This window comes from Rhineura floridana, chromosome 12, assembly GCF_030035675.1.
Source record: "Rhineura floridana isolate rRhiFlo1 chromosome 12, rRhiFlo1.hap2, whole genome shotgun sequence".
Lineage (NCBI taxonomy): Eukaryota > Metazoa > Chordata > Lepidosauria > Squamata > Rhineuridae > Rhineura > Rhineura floridana.
The window spans coordinates 43,528,767-43,547,104 of record NC_084491.1 but is presented as its reverse complement, the minus strand read 5'-3'; the positions used below and the strand labels follow the sequence as shown (position 1 = coordinate 43,547,104).

Below are 18,338 nucleotides of genomic sequence, written 5' to 3'. Positions count from 1 at the left end.
CGGGCATATCATCAGCAAGATTACACAACCCTTGATGATGGGCAGCTGAACAATGTAAACTGACTCCCTCTGTTCAAGGAGGTAAAAACGCTCTCTGTGGTGCTAAATCTACAATGGTGCATTCACACATGTAATGTGTGATGAACATGAACGTGTTAACCCTTCCCCTAGTTGCTGTCAGCTGAATGAGTGATGTGACTCCATTAGAAAGAGCTAGGATTGAGGTGTTGTGTGTGAATACAGATATTTTATCAATAGCATTTGGTCTGTGATGATCCCTGCAGCAGAGAAGTCATTCCTTGACACTGAAGCCAGTTGACATTCATGTGTGAGCTCGCCCAACTCTCCAAAAAAACCCAGCCAGCCTGGTGTGCTCCAAAGTTGGCCACCTTAACAGATGCTCTTCTGGAATCTACATAATAATGATGCGTTGAGGGAAGATGTGTTGAGGGAAGCCAGTGTGGTGTAGTGGTTAAGGTGTTGGACTACAACCTGGAAGACCAGGGTTCGAATCCCCACCTAGCCATGAAGCTCACCTTGGGCCAGTCACTGCCTCTCAGCCTCATGAAAACCCTATTCATAGGGTCGCCAGAAGTCGGAATTGACTTGAAGGCAGTACATTTACATTTGAGGGAAGATATGCTCCAGGTCTATGGCTTGCTGATCCCCAAGCCTTGTAGTGAAGCTGAGCTATTAATGGCAAATCACCTTTTAATTTTATGTGCTGCTGCTGCTGCTGCTGTCTCAAGTTCCGTCAGAGCTCAAAGACAGGATATGTTGCAGGCATCTGACTTGGGAGCCCAGGAAAGATTTATGAGGTGTATCTTGCTAGGACATCTGGCTGGCCATTATTTTGCTAGGTGAATTGCTGGTTAACAGTGGAGGACAATCGCTTAATATTTCCATCAGAGAAAACCACATAATAGATTAGGAGACAGGCTCTCATCATTTAGGAATCTCTTAGCAGTGCTTTGAAGACGGACAATGGAGCAAGGAGAAAGAGACAGTTAAGAGGAGAGAGAGAAAGGAGGAGACAGAAAAAAATGCAAGAGTTTAGTTGGAATTAGCTATGCTGCGGTATGGGGTTGGACCCTGTTGCCTGTGAATCTGAGGTAGAATTGGTAGCAGTTGTGCACACTGCCTGTTTAGAGGAGCATCTTTGCCCCTATTGAGTGCAGATCTAAAAAAGCATTTATTGCAAAAGCACCATCATTTTCCAAGGCACTCTCATCCAAACTGACAAGACCCTACAGAGTGGTACCTCTGCCTCTCAGAAGTGGTGAGTTTGATGTGATATCTCACTTCCCCTTTTGGAAATGAGAAGCGTCATTCACATCTACCACTAAGGGGCCATCTGGAGAACAGAGCTTTATATAAGAAACAGCTGGTTGAGTTTACTCATCTGTCAGGAGAGAGAGGGGGGAGAGAGGGAGAGAGGGAGAGGGAGGGAGGGAAGTGAGCAGATGTGTGGGGGGTGAGAACAGGGGTGGAAGCAAACAGGGCAATCTGTTCCTTTACTATAATTCAGATGATAGCATCACAAATGCCCGCAGCATCAACCAAGGAGAATTCTGAGGGGGTGGGAGCAGACTAGAGATATCTATGAAAACAGAAAGAAGTGGAAATTGCTAATGTTTGCTTATTCATCCCATGTCCAGAATGGAAATCAACCCAGTGAATGCAATTGTTAGTTGCTGCTTTCAAACCACACAAGGCACACAATTGATTATGTTCCCTCCTGCCCCCTTTGCGTTGTGTTTCCTTTGCATTGAAATGAAGTGGGTGGAATAACATATTGACAATGTAATGTACATAATTGATTACATAAACAATGTGAGTAATGTAATTTCGCCACAGCAGACAGTGACATGAATAACACAGTTTTGGGTAGAAGACAAAATGCAGCAGAACAGAAATAATGCAGCGTGCAAGAAGACAAAGGAAGGAGGGGCAGGTCAGCTTCCCTGAGCATATCAGTTTACAAGGGAAGGAAGTTAGGCAGAGAAGAGCACAAGGCCAGCCTAGCCAGCTGGAGGACCCTCGCTCCATCTTCCTCCTGGAATACAAACAAAAGAACCCAAACAGGAGCTGCTCTTGCCCCACTTCCAACACTTTTCACAGTGGATACTGCTACTATTCCTTACTTGCACTTGCTCAGCTTGCAAAGCTCTGGCTGTCTTGGGTGTGCTCCTTCTCTGAAATCTCCAGATCACAACCTGCTCAGTTCCAGGTGGTGGTTACAGCCGGATGCTGGATCACACACAAGCAGATGGGTGGGGGAGGGAGATCCCAGCTAGTGGTGGATGAATCTGTCCATTTCAGTTTCCATTAATTGCCACTGCATGCTGTGTGGCTGCAAAAACTGAGGCTGGATGCCGGCAGCCAACCGCAGTTGAATGGCCAGCCACCGTTCCCTGTTGAGCTCTGCTCTTGCAAGAGTCTCTGGGAAGGACCACAGCTTAGCGGCAGAGCGCCTGCTTTGCACAGAGACGCTTCCAGGGTCAATCCCTGGCATGGCTGGGAGAGACTCCTGCCTGGACTCCTGCAGAGCCGCTGCCAATCTGTATAGAAAGCCTTGAGCTGGAAGGAATAATGGCCTGACTTGGTCTGAGGAAACTTCCTATGTTCTTAAAGCTAAGACTCAGATTTCATTTGGCACCGGAAAATGAGGCTGGAGTCAGGGATGCCATGAGGAGTGACGCATGATGCACCCATTCACAGGTGAGGATTTGGCTTTTCAGATTTTGTGCCCTGAGCTTGGGGGCGGAGGGGTGCTCGTAGAGAAAGGGGTGCATCTTGTGCTAGCAACAGAGATCGGCACATCTGTCCATTTTGGCTTCTCCCATTTCCTCATTTTTCCAGTCTTAAGTTCGGGTATCCTCATTTCCACAATAGTTTGCAATTAAAAGGAAAAAGAAACTCATGAAAATGTGTCAGCAGGTTCATGCAAATTTCTCCCAGTGTGCACACTTTTGAATGCAATTTTGCCTAGTATACACAATTTTGCAAAGAATTCCCCCTAAAACAAAGCATATCTATCTATCTATCTATCATCCACCCATCTATCTATCATCCATCTATCCATCTGTCATCCATCCATCCATCCATCTAGCACACTTTAGAGTATGTATTTTTGTACACATTACTTGGTTGCAGAACAGCATTGCAAAATTTGAAAAAGTGTGAATTTTGAAGGATGGCTCTGTTTTGGTTCACATATCGTTTCAGAAAGTGTGAATTAGGTAGGTTCACCTGTGGATAAGAACAGAATTTCATTGTTCCCTTATCCGTAGTCACAGCGGGAGACTGGACATTAAGGCCAGAACCTTGGACAGCTCCATACATAGGCTCCTGCTAGCTAGAGACTGAAATCCAGCCCAGCTTGAATGTTGATCCAACAATAGGGAACTCTAGATTGAGGCTTAAAAGGTGCTGCATCTCAGGGGGGGGGGCGACCTCCACTGCAAAAAGCCTCTTGAGCAGGAGAACCACCAGATGTTAGTGAACTCCCATTCTGCCTGACTGTTGGCCATGCTAACAGGGGCAAATAGGAGTTGCAGTTCAGCAACATCTGGAGGGCCACAGGTTCCCCACCTCTTCTCTGGAGGACAAAACCCCACCCTGCAGCAAAACATGCCTGAACAGATGGGACCTTGATGGGGCCAGGGGGAGACAATGTCATTTGCCAGCCTCCTTGGGAGGCAAGGGCAGACTACAAAAGCACATCATGTAATGAGATGTCTGGGAGGCTTCCCAATCTTCATGAGACTTGAGGGAGTAAATCTTACAATGGCCAGGATTCCCCAGCTATTGCATGATTTAATACATATGCATTTGTTACATTTATTTCCTACTTTTCCTCCAAGGAACTCAAAGTGGTGTACATGGGTCTCCTCTCTGTATTTTATCCTCACAACAACTCTGTGAGGTAGCTTATGCTGAGGGCCAGTGACTGATATAACGCCTCAGTTTTAGGCAGTAGGCGATTCAACCCCCTGTATCATCAAAGACATTATGTGTCTGGAAGTGTATAGAAATCCAACAATTATGCCTCCAACACCCTCTTGAAGCTTGTAATATGCCATAGTAAAGAGAGGTCACACATCCTTTTCCTTATTAGGTTGTTTCCCACAAGACTGGAGCAGATGAGTCATCCAGGGATGGCCAACCTGTGGGCTCTCCAGTTGTTGCTGGACTACAACTCCCATCATTCTTGTTTATTGGCCATGCAGCCTAAGGCTTCTGAGCACTGGAGTCCAGCAACTTCTGATCACAAAAGCCAGTGCCTGTGATCAAGAAGGCCACATTTGCACCCTACATTTTTTCCACTGTTATCCCACTTTACAGTCATGGCTTCCCCCAAGAATCCTGGTTAGTGTAGTTTGTGAAGGGTACTGAGTTTTAATCTCTCAGAGCCACAATTCCCATTGTTCTCTGGGAAGAGGGGCTGTTAAACTACTCTGCCAATTGTAGCTCTGTGAGGAAAATAACTGTATGGTGTGAATGCTGTCTTATCAACCACAGGCACTGACTTTTTGTTCTGTAATCAGCATTCTTTTGGTACATGGGAGTGTCTCAATGACAAAAAGGTGCTCACTTGCCAGTAGTTATGAGTGTTGTATATGACTTGATCCATCATCAGTAGTAACACTATACTTTATCTGATATTAACCTGTACTGATCTTACGCTTTTATTTTCTCATTAGCCCTAAAACATTTTGAGATCTACGTGTTTGGGAAGCTCCAGAATTTGCTTCCTGTCGACATGGCCAGGAACATTCAAGCCCGGTGGAAAAAACATGGCCACCCCATCATTATCATCCACAAATGTACAATGAAAGACCACAACTACATCACTCGAGAGGTTGATAATGTGGCTGGTGACAGACACACAACTGTTGTCGTTTCCCTGGGCCAGAACTTCCACCCCTTCCCCACTGAGCTCTTCATTCAAAGAATGATTCACATCCGGGGAGCCATCGAGCGCCTTCTCTTGAGGAGCCCAGATACAAAGGTCATCATCAAAGAGAACACTCAGGAAAAGTCCATAGGCCAGGAGCAATTTGGGGACTTCCATGACTATGCCCAATACCTTGCACTAAAGGACATTTTTCGGGATGTGAAGGTGGGCTTCACTGATGCCTGGGACATAACAATTGCCTATGGCACAGAGTTCACCCACCAGATCATGTGGTTGGGAACCAAATCAAGATGTGTTTAACTTTTATCTGTTAAAAGGACAGGGCAAACACAGTATGCAAATGCATGTGATGAAGCAGAAGATTCTAGGCCAATATTGTCAAACACCATAAATGGGCACTTAAGCTAGGTGCTAGAGATCCAAAGAATGGTGTGAATAGTTTTCTAGATCCAAAAGATGTGGATTTGTGTTTTTTTAACAGAAATCCTCCCCTCCATTGCCCCACTGCATGGCAAATCTCTCGTGCAGTATGTTTCAAAAGGATATGTATCTATGTCCCAGGTCCCAGGCTATGGTCAGAAGGCACATGAAGCCAGCTCCCTGGTGAAGCTAAGCAGGGTCAGGCCAGGTCAGTGCCTGGATGGGAGACTGCCTGGGAACCATATGTAAGCCGCCTTGGGTTTCTCTCATGAAAAGAAAGGCGGGGTAGAAATGTCATAAATAAATAATAAACATGCCCTTGAGCATGCTTTTAAAATAATCTCCTTGGAGTCTGAGCTTGTATACCAGATGCCTATACCAAGGTGCCTGCAATCTTTTAAATCTAACAGCATCATGCTGGAAAGACGAGAGCTGTGTCATATGCCGAGGAGACACTGTAGACACCTGGCCCTGGATTTTTCAGGTGACGACTAGCCATCATCTTTCAGCCTCTGATTCCCAGCTCCAAAATGGGGCAAGTAGCAGCCAGACTCACCAAGCCATTTTTAAAATAAAGGTATTGGCCAAGTGTCACACAAACTGAATCCTGATAGCAGCCTCCCCCCCCACACACACACACAACGGGAAATGCAAAACAGAAATACAACCAAAGCCTAGGAAGAGGCAAACACCTTTCGGTGACGCTGGGTTTATTTTGTTACAAAAGAGGGTGCCTAACACCAAACAGTGGTGGTTCTTCAACTACAAAAGGTACTCCATACGCATGAACCAAACAGCTGTAGATGGTTAAAGGCACTGGCCCACAGCTCAGATGTCAACAATCCATCACTTCTGGTACTCAGTCACTGTTAGCAATCTTGAGGGAGCAAAGGAACAGAAAAGAGCTATTTCGTTAGCCAACAAGTGAACTGAAAACACCAGGAGGTGTCCCTGGCGCCTTTGCTCAGGAACCAGGCTGCAAGATCAACTGGTGGGCTTTTCATTTTCACCGTTTTCCACTACTTTTCTTTTCTTTTCATCCGTTTTCCTCTTGAAGATGCTATTTCTGTAGAACTGGAGCTCTTTGATGCTTTCCCGGATGTCATCAAGGGCTCTGAAGAGAATTCAGGAAAGGTAAATGTATCTTACAAAGAGGAATGCCATTTGCACTCACCTCCAGATGCAAGCTGATTTAAAAGAAGCTAAAAAAGTACGACGCTACATGTTTTGCTCCCAAAAATAATGCAAACAGGTTGTGCAGCTCCATAGTGCTACAGGAGGGAAACTGAAGGAGGAAAGCCCCAAACTGATTGGTGCAGGGGGGGGCAGGAAAGCAACCCCCCCCCCTCTACTTTCTGCCACAAGTCCAATGGAACTTCAGATCTGGCCATTTGTTCACTTTTGCCCGCCCTTCTGAATTGCTCCATACTGCACAGTTACTCCTCTTGAAACAACCGAGGAGGAAATGTTCTACCACAAAATATGCTCCCCATCTCGGCAATGACACACTGACTGAATGAATGTCTCCATCCACTCATGCAAGAGTGTCGATAGTAACAACGCATACATTTTGCTGAAGAAATGAAAAGCCAAAAGGCAAATTTCTGGAGGCCAAAAATGGGGAAAGAGTCTTACCAACATGGTTAACAGATGAGGAAGGGAAGTGGACCATCGCTTTCTACTGCGTCAGACTGTCGGACACCGTCAAGCTCAGCACTGTCTTCTGTAGCCAACTTGGGGCCCCCCAGATGTTGCTGGACTACAACTCCCATCATCCCTGACCACTGGCTGTGCTCGCTGGAGCTGATGGGAGTTAGGAGTCCGACATCTGCAGAGCACCACGTTGGATACCATGTTGGTCTACACTGACTTGCAGCAGCTCTCTAGGGTGTCACCCCAGAGTCTTTCCACACTCTACCTGGGAATGCTAAAAACTGAACCTGGCATTTTCTGCCTGCAAAGCGGGGGCAGAGCTCTACCCTTCAGCCATGCCTCTTCCCTCATTGGGATTTGGAGCAAATGTCCTTTCCAGATTATATCTGCAAGCTTAAAAGAACTTTTGCCACTGGCTCCTGACTCCAACACAGACAGCACTGTGTTTGCCACACTGTACAGCATCATTGTTGACGCCTGCCTATACCATCTTATGCAAAATAACGGTCAGTTTTAAAAGCCAAATGATCAGCCTTACCTATGAGAAGCAGCCTTCTTTGGAGCAAACTCATAGTCTTCTGGGTACCAGCGTCTGTATACAAAGAACGAGTTTCAAACTCAGATATTTAAAATCTAAACTAAGCACCCAAATGCAGCAGATGCCCTAACGATGAGGACCGCAAGTGGGAGGAGTTTGGCGACATCGCCAAGAATAAAAGGAGGGGTGCGCAGGAGGACCAGATCTGCTATCTGATGCAAAAATCGGCACCGGAAGAATTCCAACTTTATTCTGTTTTTAAAAATCTACCTGTCATAGGAACATGGGACTGTACTGAGTCAGACCCTTGGTCCATCTAGCTCTGTACTGTCCACACTGACTGGCAGCTGCTCTCCATGGTTTCCCAGCCAGACTGGGAGATGCTGGGGATTGAAGCTGAGACCTTTTGGATGCAAAGCAGACGCTCTGCCACTGAGCTACTAACATTGCACAGAAATATTTTCTACTTGAAAAAAAATCCCCATATTACTGTAAGCGAAATCATGCTAAAATACATATATCCAAATGTATTTTTTTGCGACTGTCGAATCTGAATCTTTTAGAAAGCTGCATCTAGTTTTGACTGGTCGCCTCATCTGGTCACCTTTGACAGTTCTGGTCGCCTCATCTCAAAAAGGATATTATAGAGTTGGAAAAGGTTCAGAAGAGGGCAACCAGAATGATCAAGGGGATGGAGCGACTCCCTTACGAGGAAAGGTTGCAGCATTTGGGGCTTTTTAGTTTAGAGAAAAGGCGGGTCAGAGGAGACATGATAGAAGTGTATCAAATTATGCATGGCATTCAGAAAGTGGATAGAGAAAAGTTCTTCTCCCTCTCTCATAATACTAGAACTCGTGGACATTCCAAGAAGCTGAATGTTGGAAGATTCAGGACAGACAAAAGGAAGTACTTCTTTACTCAGCGCATAGTTAAACTATGGAATTTGCTCCCACAAGACGCAGTAATGGCCACCAGCTTGGATGGCTTTAAAAGAAGATTAGACAAATTCATGGAGGACAGGGCTATCAATGGCTACTAGCCATGATGGCTGTGCTCTGCCACCCTAGTCAGAGGCAGCATGCTTCTGAAAACCAGTTGCCGGAAGCCTCAGGAGGGGAGAGTGTTCTTGCACTCAGGTCCTGCTTGCGGGCTTCCCCCAGGCACCTGGTTGGCCACTGTGAGAACAGGATGCTGGACTAGATGGGCCACTGGCCTGATCCAGCAGGCTCTTCTTATGTTCTTATGACTAAAGGGATCATGGTGCACATTACACAGAATGACTGCAAGATTCCCTCAAAGCCCGTTGCCCACCATTCGCTGGGCAGGTTTCCTGACTCTTCAACCCTGTCCTGCTAAGCCCACCCCTTTCCTTCTCCACTCCCGGACAAGCTCTGCACACAACCTCCGCCAATGCTCTGTTCTAGCGCTGTCATGGTGATTCACCTGCACAGTTCTTTGACGGTGCTCACGTCAATGATCCGGTAGTGAAGATGCTTCATGAACTGGGGCATGTGCTTGTCGAGAAACTTCTTGTCCGCATGAACTGAGTTTCCTAAAAAAGATGCAAAAGCACCAATTCCGTTCATGCACTCAAAGTTGGATTCTCAGGTGGGCAGGGAGTGCTTCAAAGGTTAACCCTCCCCTTCCCAGGCGCAGCAACACACCCATAAATTTTGCCCCTCCTCCTTGGACGTTTAGATTTGCCTTATACTAAGTCAGACGGTGAGCCCACTGAGCGTGGGTCACAAAAGCCAAAAGAATAAAATACAGTCTCCAAAAGCTACAGAAGAATAAAAGCAGCATTTGTTCTGGCAGACATACCATAATTTATACAACAAAGATACCCAAACATATCCAGACAATGTCTATTTTATAGCAATACAAGTTTATAACTGCATATGAAATCCCAAATGAGAACGAATGCTCTAAACCTTCAACCTTCGAAACCTAAAGTTCATTTCAGTATGAGACTGCAAATTACTGATGGCTTCCAATGCCTTAGGCAAAAAAGGTTATTTCTACCAAATTGCAGTTTATCATTTTATCAACAATGAGCACTGACCCTCCCAAGATGGTTGTATGATGTGTGCAATTCTACAAACGTGCCACATTTTTAGTAGAAAACTTGCTTCTGGTTACCAACTGTGCTTCTACATAAAATGCAAGTTGTCTGAAATTACTATTACTTACTTCATTTATGAACCACTTCCCATGAGGCACCCTGAAGCGATTTACAGTATAATTCAAGCCAGAAGCAAATTTCTCAAGCACGAACTTGAGAAAACCTCCTTGTTGAAACCGACTTTTTATACAGTTTTTTATAGTACTCATTATCATTTGGGATTTTGCATGTTGTTAGTGCAGATACTATTTGGACATAGCTGGGTCTCATTTTACCTGTTGTGTAGATTATGGTTGTGAGACTCTCGCTGTATTATCTTTATCTTTGTAGATACTATGAAATATGACTCACAAGACTGAGAATCCCAGATTAAGCACTTAAATTGTTTAAAAGGCCTGAGTGAACAGTACACTCTTCATCTGTTGCCTTTGTGGGGAGGCCGCTCCATAAACAGGGGGCTAGAGAAGACCCTCTCCCTCCATGCCACATGCTTGGCTTCCTTTGACAGGAGGGCCTGTCATGGGGATCAACAGAGGTGTATCTTCTAGGGAAAGTGGAGACAGAGAGAGAGAGGCATTTTCCATCCCTTTCTCTTTATATACTAGAGCTCAGGGACATCCAATGAAGCTGAACACTGAAAGACTCAGAACAGACAGAAGCACCTCTGGCTGACTCAGCTCAGTCAGGGAGACCTGTTCTGCCTTTCCTGTTAAGTAGCTTTAATCTGGAACACCAGAACTCAGAAGAATCATCCTCTCCCAGGCCCATCTGCACCGTATGTTTCAAGCAGTATTGTACCTCTTCAAACAGTCCTGGCTTCCCCTAAAGAATCTTGGGAACTGTAACTTGTTAAGGATGCTGAGAGTTGTTAGGAGAAACCCTAGTCCCCTCACAGAGATACAGTTCCCCCAGTTCCCTGGGAAGAGGGACAAATTAAAGCACTCTGGGAATGTGGTGGGTTTTTGCTGTTTTTTTAATACTGTTTACGTTATCATTGCTTTGGTCAGTTAGCTGCTTCAGGCCCTTTTGGTGCAAATGAATGGCACTAAATGAGTAAATGTCGTTCGTAAAAGGAAACGTCTCTTACCAGCAAGCGGGCAGAGTCCTGGGGGCGTCTGCTGACGGACAAATGACAGAAATTCATACTCTGCTTGGCGCAGCGCAATTGTGCTGTCTCTTACTGCCTTTGTAAGGCCAGACTGCAAGAAAGAAACAGTCCAGAATCAAATCACACTGCTCGTGCCTTAACGAGACAAAGCCAATCAAATTTATTTATTATTTATTTATATTATTTGATTTATATCCCGCCCTTCCTCCCAGCAGGAGCCCAGGGTGGCATTAGGAGAAACCCTAATGTGATGTGGGAATCAATGCTCAAGAAGCAAATCACCTGAGGGGCAGGATCCTAGTTTTTGGTGCTAAAAAGATGTTCCTATATGGATAATTGTTGTTATTATTTATTACATTTGTCAGTTGCTTTATACAAGAGAATGTCTGAAAAAGACTTAATATAAAATACAATTAAAAAGCAATGTGGAAAAATGAACAATACTATATAACATGTTCATCCAATAATATATTAAAAAGGGCAAGTCCTACTCACCCCACTACGAGGAGAGCACCACCACAGTGGGCAACTTAATTACCAAAGGCCCAGGTGAACAAATGATGATGCCAGGCATGTCTCTCTGGGGAGAGCATTCTACAGAAAGGGGGCCACCACTGAAAAGGCCTGTTCTTGTGTGGACAGCCACCACCACCATCACTACCCAGGACAACCAAGCAGGAGAAGGGTGTTTAGAGAAGGCATGAGGCAAGCTGCAGACTCCTGGTCCTTCCAGGCAACCAACTGTATCAGCAAAGGTGCCACATAGAGGCCACGAGATGCTAAGCTGCTTGCAAGGGATTTAAGAGCATTCAGAAGGATCTGGGAGGGGGGAGATCAGATGAGCACAGAAACCCACTTTTGGGGAAAAGATGAAAGAAGAGAGAGATGGGGTCAGCAAGGACTCCTTAGGAAGCCCATACTGGGAAAAGGACACACTGACAAAGGACGTGCTGCAGGACCAAAAGGTCCATTTAATGCCGTAGTTGCCAGATCGCCCCAGGAAAGGGCAAACGGTAGGGCCAGTGGCCCTCCCCCAGTAATATTCAGTAGTAGCCATTGATGAATGCGTCTGATCTCCATTTATTAGCCTTTGCCAACCTGGTGTCCTTCAAATGTTTTCGATTACAACTATGCTAGCTGGGGCTGATGGGGGAGCTGCAGTTCCAAACACCTGCAGGGCACCAGGCTGGCGAAGGCTGCTTCAGCACCATCTAGGCTAGTGGCCATCAGTCGCTACGTCTTGTGGCAGGGACCTCCTTCCATTTGTCTGCTCTGAATCTCCTGCCAGTCAGATTCATTCTGTAGCCCGAGCATTCTCCTATCCTCTGTTGCTTCACATCGCATCGTTTTGTAAAACCTCTAACGTGTGTTTCCCCCAGACACCCCAGTCACTTGTCTTTCTTTCTCTAAACTAAGCGAAGTATTTCCCACAATCTCTTCGGTGCTCCAGAAGGAATGAGGCTGCATATCGCTTTTAGGCAAAAAGGCAACCAACCACCCCCATCTCTTTTGGAGCCCGTGTGGAACTCTCGGCACACAAGACATTCATCTCCTGGTGCACAAGGAAACGCCCTCTCTGCTTCCAAGCCCCAACCAAACAATGCAGCAATTTTCTACAAGAAGAAGAATTAAAGTCAAAAAGTATTAATTATGGGCCTGGTCCATAATGGGCAAAAGTTGGCACATTTCGCATGAATGCGATTCGCAACCAGCCGTCCTTTCAAAAGCAATACTGAGTTTGGGAGGGGCAGCAGGCAACCTGAACTAGACAGGGGGGACCGCCACATGGCAGGATCAAGAGAAGATTTAGTGGAACTGTAAGGAGGCAAAAGAGGGGAAGAGACGCAGTTCAGTGGTAGAGCATGAGCTTTGCATGCAGCAGGTCCCAGGCTCCATCCCCAAAGGCATCTCCAGGTACAGGGTGGGAGGGACCCCTACCTGAAAACCTGGAGAGTTGCTGCCAATCAGTGTAGACAATATTGAGCTACATAGACCCTAGGGGTCTGACTCATACTAAGGCAGCTTCCAACATTAAGGAGCGTGGGCTACAAAGAAGATGACCTCATTACCTTCCCGTGATGCTCTTTGCACCATTCAGACATGCTGTCCAACAGCTCATCTGGCTGGTTTATTATCAGGTTGGGACCCTGTTGGCAAATGAGAAAAAACAACGGAAATCAGATCAGACATTTTTCATGCTCTTTATTTGTTGTAATAATTATTATAGTAACATTAGCATTTTATCCGGCTTCTCAGCCAAAAAGAAAAAGGTTCCCACGGTAGCTTAAAAGCATCAGTGATAAGACAGTTCATACCCACAGCTTGAGAATCTAAAAGACATCACGCAAAAAGAAAAAGGGTTGGGAAGGAGAAGGAAAAAAGCAAACTCAGGCACTACTTAAGTTACAAAGTTGTTTAACGACCAGCAGGATGGGAAAGGGTTCAAGAAGAAAATGTGTTGTTGCTCTGTTTAACCGAGTCGGTGGAGCGGCTCTGCAGTCCCTTCTCCCTTCTGCAATAGCCTGAGACAACGGCTGCTGACAGGCAACAACTGAGGAACTGTGTGTGCATGCACCCAAGGTAGCAATGTACGTGGTGGGGCAGGGACTCTTGAAACCTCTCCATTAACCACATCCGCTTTGCACCACTGCCTCCCAGATATGAAGGAATATTTAAAAAATACTTCTGGGCATATACAGAATGTCTTTTCTTCACCACGCCAGCCTCTACTCCAACACAGCTACAGTTCATCCTTCCAGGGCAGATGCCACAAATCCTTGACAGGCCAGAATGGTGGCATTTGCTTTTTAAAAAAGAAATTATGCATTGCCAGCACAGGCCTCCTGGGCAGCATTCCTAGAAAACATTCCAAAACCATTTTTGGAGGCTTGGGGGACCTGTGGCCCTCCAGATGCTATGTGCCCCTCTCAGGAATACGTTACAGAAGAAGCACCCTGCTAGCATCCCACAGCGGGCAAGCAGATTAAACTGGTCATGCTGGCTGGGACTGATGGGAGTTGGGAGTCCACCAACGCCTGCAGGGCCACAGACTCCCCACCCCTCTTCTAAAGCCTACGGTGGTCCCCCGTATCACTGCAAAACATGACATTGGTATTCCACCTTTGATTGCACCAGCTCACTTTCATCATTACTGCAAGGGGCATGTCAAGCGGGGCTTGATGCAACCCAGAGGAGAGCCAATTAGTTTTCATCCCTCTAAGAAATCTCTTGCATAAGAAGAGCCCTGCTGGATCAGACCAAAGGCCCATGTGGTCTAGCATCTTGCTTCCCGCAGTGGCTAAGCAGCTCAGAAAAATCGTTATGATCACCCGGTTGGCCAGTGTATTCTTGATATGGTGCAATCAGTGTGCACACAACTTCTCAAAACACAAGGAGGACAAGGAGTGTACACTCTGAAATTTAAAACAGGAAAGGCAACAGAGGAAGTGGAAAGCAAACAGAGTGTGGCTTCATTGCCGTTACACATACTTAGGCTTAGCTGCAGTGAGGAATGATAGCTAGCAGGCTGTGCCTACGGTTTCAGGTTTTGGGGAGACTTAGAGGAGGTAAAAGAGGTGCACTAAGCCAGGTGCTCTGAGAGGCAATTCCAGGTGTAAGGGAGAAAAGTCAGAGCTGTGTAAGGAGACAGGACAGCCGAGTGAGTGACAGAGTCAGAGTGCCTAAAGTCACAGCAAAGATGCTCTGATATACAAGAGCAAATTGCTCCAACTCAAGAGTTTCAGAGTACTATCCTTTTCACAAGTTTTATGGAAAAGTAACTTTCCTTTCTGCAGAAAGCAAATGTTAAGTTGTTTAAACAGCAACATATCTGTTTACAAACAGAAATAATTCCTCAAAAGAGCACCGAAGTATGTGAACTTGTAGTGCAATCCAACTCATGTTTACTCACAAATAAGACTCAGTACGTTCAGTGAGGCTTATTCCCATATAAGAGTGAAAGTTAGCTACAGGTCACAACAATAATCAACTAAAAAACTTGATGAACTTTTAGACCTGATGCCAACAGGAAGTAGCCCTAATCTAGTCAGCTTTCAAGTTGGAATTAATTTTCCTGGCTGAAAAACATCTGAAAACTGCATGTATAAAAAGGGCTTTTCATCAGCCAGCTGTCTGGCAAATGATTCAGTGGAAAGTGTGAGTGACTAGCCAGCCACTCACACAGAAAAGTCAAAGGAAGCTCAAAGCGGTTAGCTAGCTGACATTTAGCAGGCACCAGAGCAACACAAAACTGCAACCTACTTCAGCCAAGATGTTCAAGTCTGAATCCGTTATGAGACAGGCCATCTCAATGATCTGGTCTTTCTCAATATCCAGTCCAGTCATCTGTATCAAAGGCAAAAAGTTAACAAGCGTAAGATGTCAGAAAACACCTTCTGTTCCACAGCATGCTAGCAAAAGCACATTTTAACAAACCTTAATCCCCTCACAAAGCTGTGTACTAATGCCTCTGCTGCCCATAGGTTAAGAAAGCATTCACAGCAACCTGGAAATTGGGAGGGGGGGGGGAGGACTCACTGCTGAGAGAATGTGTCTCACAAATAGCTAGGAAATCAATTCAGAAAAATTGCCCTGAAGCTCACTTTACATTTTTAAAAATGTCAAGCCATGACATTTGTTTGTGCTGCAATTCTAGACTGCTTACTTATCCAAGGGTCAATAGTTTTAGGACCAAGCCTACACTGGCTGATGAAATCTATGGATTAGGGATCTCACTACCATTGGGGGGGGATTTCAGTATTTTGAAAGTGTGGGGACATTTGTGATAAGGAGACCTATCAATGGTCTGCTAACAATTAAATTTTAAAAGCCTCCATATTCAGTGGTTTCTGGAAGCCAGGGATGGTTCCATCATGTGCTTCACATCCTGCCTCTATTTTGCCACTGCTGCAAGCAGAGAGACAGATCCTCTGTCTGGTCACCCATGGAACCAACATATCCCCTTCAAATAATATCGTGGGCTAGAAATTTCACACCCTCATAGGACAAGGAGTCAGCATCATCTGGGATGGCCTCTGCCAACCTTGTGCCCTCCAGATGCTTTGAGTGCAACTCCCATCAGCCCCAGTCAGCATGACTGGGTCTAATGGGAGCCCAAAAGATCTGGAGGGCACTAGGTTGGAGAAGGCTGTCTTAGATCTTCCATTCCATTATTCCTGTGTTGCTAGCACTCTCCTTTCTAACCTATCAAGGGCTCCACATCTCCTAGGATAACAATATTTGATTAACTGCTCCCAAAGGTATGCACTCCAAGAAGCCATATCCCGTAAATTATTATGAAACTGGGTTGTTCCTTCACCCACAAGACAAGATGTCTTTAATTTCCAACACAAATAACAGGGAATGTCTCTCTCTCACACACAGACACACCCTTCCCTATGGTGCATGTGTCTCCTGGGGGATATTATGTGATGGATCCCTCCGCATTGGGCACAGGCATGCACATACACACCCTAAGGGTCCCAGGAATCAGGGGATAGACTCCACCCTCCTGGACACATCCTACATAGCACATGAGTGTTGCAGGGGGCAGGGCATTATGGGATGTAATCCCTACGGGGCACACATCTCTCTCGCAGGATATTCTAAAAGAACCCAATCCTTGTTGCGCAAACACACACACATATGGCACACCTGTACTTAAATTAAATATCTTTTTAGTTCGCTGCTGTTTTTAACCCTTTGCTTTTAATTACTTAATTACTTAAGTGATTAATGTTTTTAATGACTTAACTGATTTCACTGATAATTTTAATTTTAATTGCAAACTGTTTAGAGGTTTCCCACAATCAAGAAGCATATCATTTTTTAAAAACCAAAAAAGCCTGTCTGGTCAGGGCAGGTGGTGCCACATGACTACCACCTGTGCTGCACCAGCACTCCTGTGGGGCCACTAGAGTCCCCTTGCCGAAGAACCCAGTGGGGTACATCGCCCAGACTGAGGTAATGGGGTACAGTGGAGGTCTGGGGGGGGAGCCCCTTCCCATGAATTCCTGTATGGGTGGATACTATGGGATGGAGCTCCTTGCATAGCCCTATGGCACACGCATCTCAAGTTATGGGGGGACTATAGGGCAGAGCACCCCCCCTTACACCCAATACTGCACCAAACCTCATGCACTTCACTCTTCTCTGAGGGCGAAGGGCTGGGGTATTTATTTATTTATTTAATTACATTTCTAGACCGCCCTATAGCAGAAAGCTCTCAGGGCGGTGTACAACAAATAAAATCACAATTAAAATATGAGCAAGTGTGAAAAATATAACATGATAAAAATCCGAAATAGAATTGCCATGAGTAGTGGGGAATTATGGGATGGAGCCGCTTCACACGAACCTATTCAGCACCTGGGCGGGGTGATATTATGGGATGGAGCCCCCTTTTACACACACATACACACACGCACTCTGTTGCAACAAATTCCGGGGTGGGGATACTATGGGATGGAGCCCCCCGCCTCTGCACTCCAAATGGGGCAAGCGACTCCGCGGCCGGGTAGGGGAGATATATTATGGGATGCCCCCTCCCAGAGGCCTATTATGGGCTGGGGGCCTCACCTCCAGATCCACCCAGACCATCCTCTGCCCCATGCCAGCCTCCGCCGCCCCTCCGGCCCCGGCCATGGCTCGCAACCCGCTCAGGCTCCGCCAGCTGCCCCACAGCCACCGCCTCCCCGCCGGTGCGCCAAGCAGCCGCCAAGCCCTTCCGCCGGCGCGCATCGTCAGGCGGGCACTACAACCCCCAGTAGGCCCTGCGCCAAATCCTCCCGCGGGGCTCCAGCGACAAGGCTGCCTCGCGGCCTCCCGGGAGATGTAGTTTTGCGAAGGGAGGCTGGGGAGAGTAGATAACGTCACGGCGCTTTCTGCGTGGCCGCGCTTCGCATGCCGGGGGTTGTGGTCCATCCTAGGGAAGAGGCTTCGCCTGCGGAGATGCTCGAGGCTGGCGGAGGACGGAGCTCGGCTGAGCTTGCGGCTGACTCTCTTCCCCGATCTTAAGATGCGTTTGGGGGAAGAAACAACAACAACAAAGTACGCCCCTAAGGACACTTCCTTGTGACCAAGAATGCAACACTAAGCCTGCTTGCCCAGCTGAATTCAATAGGACTTACTTCCGCATGGGCATGGCCAGGGGCGTAAGCCGTCCAGGGTTTCAGGGGGTCTTAGACCCCTATGTTTAAAGGAGCAGGGTCCCTATGTCTCCAGAATCCTATAAGCCAATCAGCAAGAAAGTGGTGTTAGCCACTGAGAAGAGTCTTCAAACATGCTTCCTTGTCCTTTCCTGCTGACTGGAGCCAGAGTGAAAGGAAATGAGCCAGCCACTGAGAAGACTCTTCTCAGTAGCTAACTCTCTCCTTTCATGCTGATTGGCTCCTGGGGATGTATGCTGCTGTCAGAGAAGTCAGGCATGAGAAAGATTGAGGAGTGTGGAGATGGCAATGGAGTACAAGGGGGTGAGTAGGAGTGGCTGTGAGGGAGCATGGCACAATCATGAAGGGATCATGCACTTCTGAATTTGCCACCACACTAATGGGCATGGTGAAAAGTGCTGCAACTACTA

General features: G+C 46.5%; 1 protein-coding gene and 1 pseudogene across 1 annotated transcript; one reads left to right on the top strand and one right to left on the bottom strand.

The window, feature by feature from the left end:
• Positions 1 to 2,705: 2,705 nt before the first annotated feature.
• Positions 2,706 to 5,235, top strand: LOC133368353 (NXPE family member 1-like; annotated as a pseudogene).
• A 785-nt stretch (positions 5,236 to 6,020) lies between these two features.
• Positions 6,021 to 17,846, bottom strand: REXO2 (RNA exonuclease 2). Its single transcript, XM_061592524.1, has 7 exons — positions 17,339 to 17,846; positions 15,023 to 15,106; positions 12,832 to 12,909; positions 10,742 to 10,853; positions 8,976 to 9,084; positions 7,533 to 7,586; positions 6,021 to 6,455 (listed from the first exon to the last, which is right to left on the bottom strand). Exons 1-7 carry the CDS (start codon positions 17,681 to 17,683, stop codon positions 6,326 to 6,328), a joined length of 912 nt encoding a protein of 303 aa, XP_061448508.1. The 5' UTR covers positions 17,684 to 17,846; the 3' UTR covers positions 6,021 to 6,325.
• Between the last annotated feature and the right edge of the window lie 492 nt (positions 17,847 to 18,338).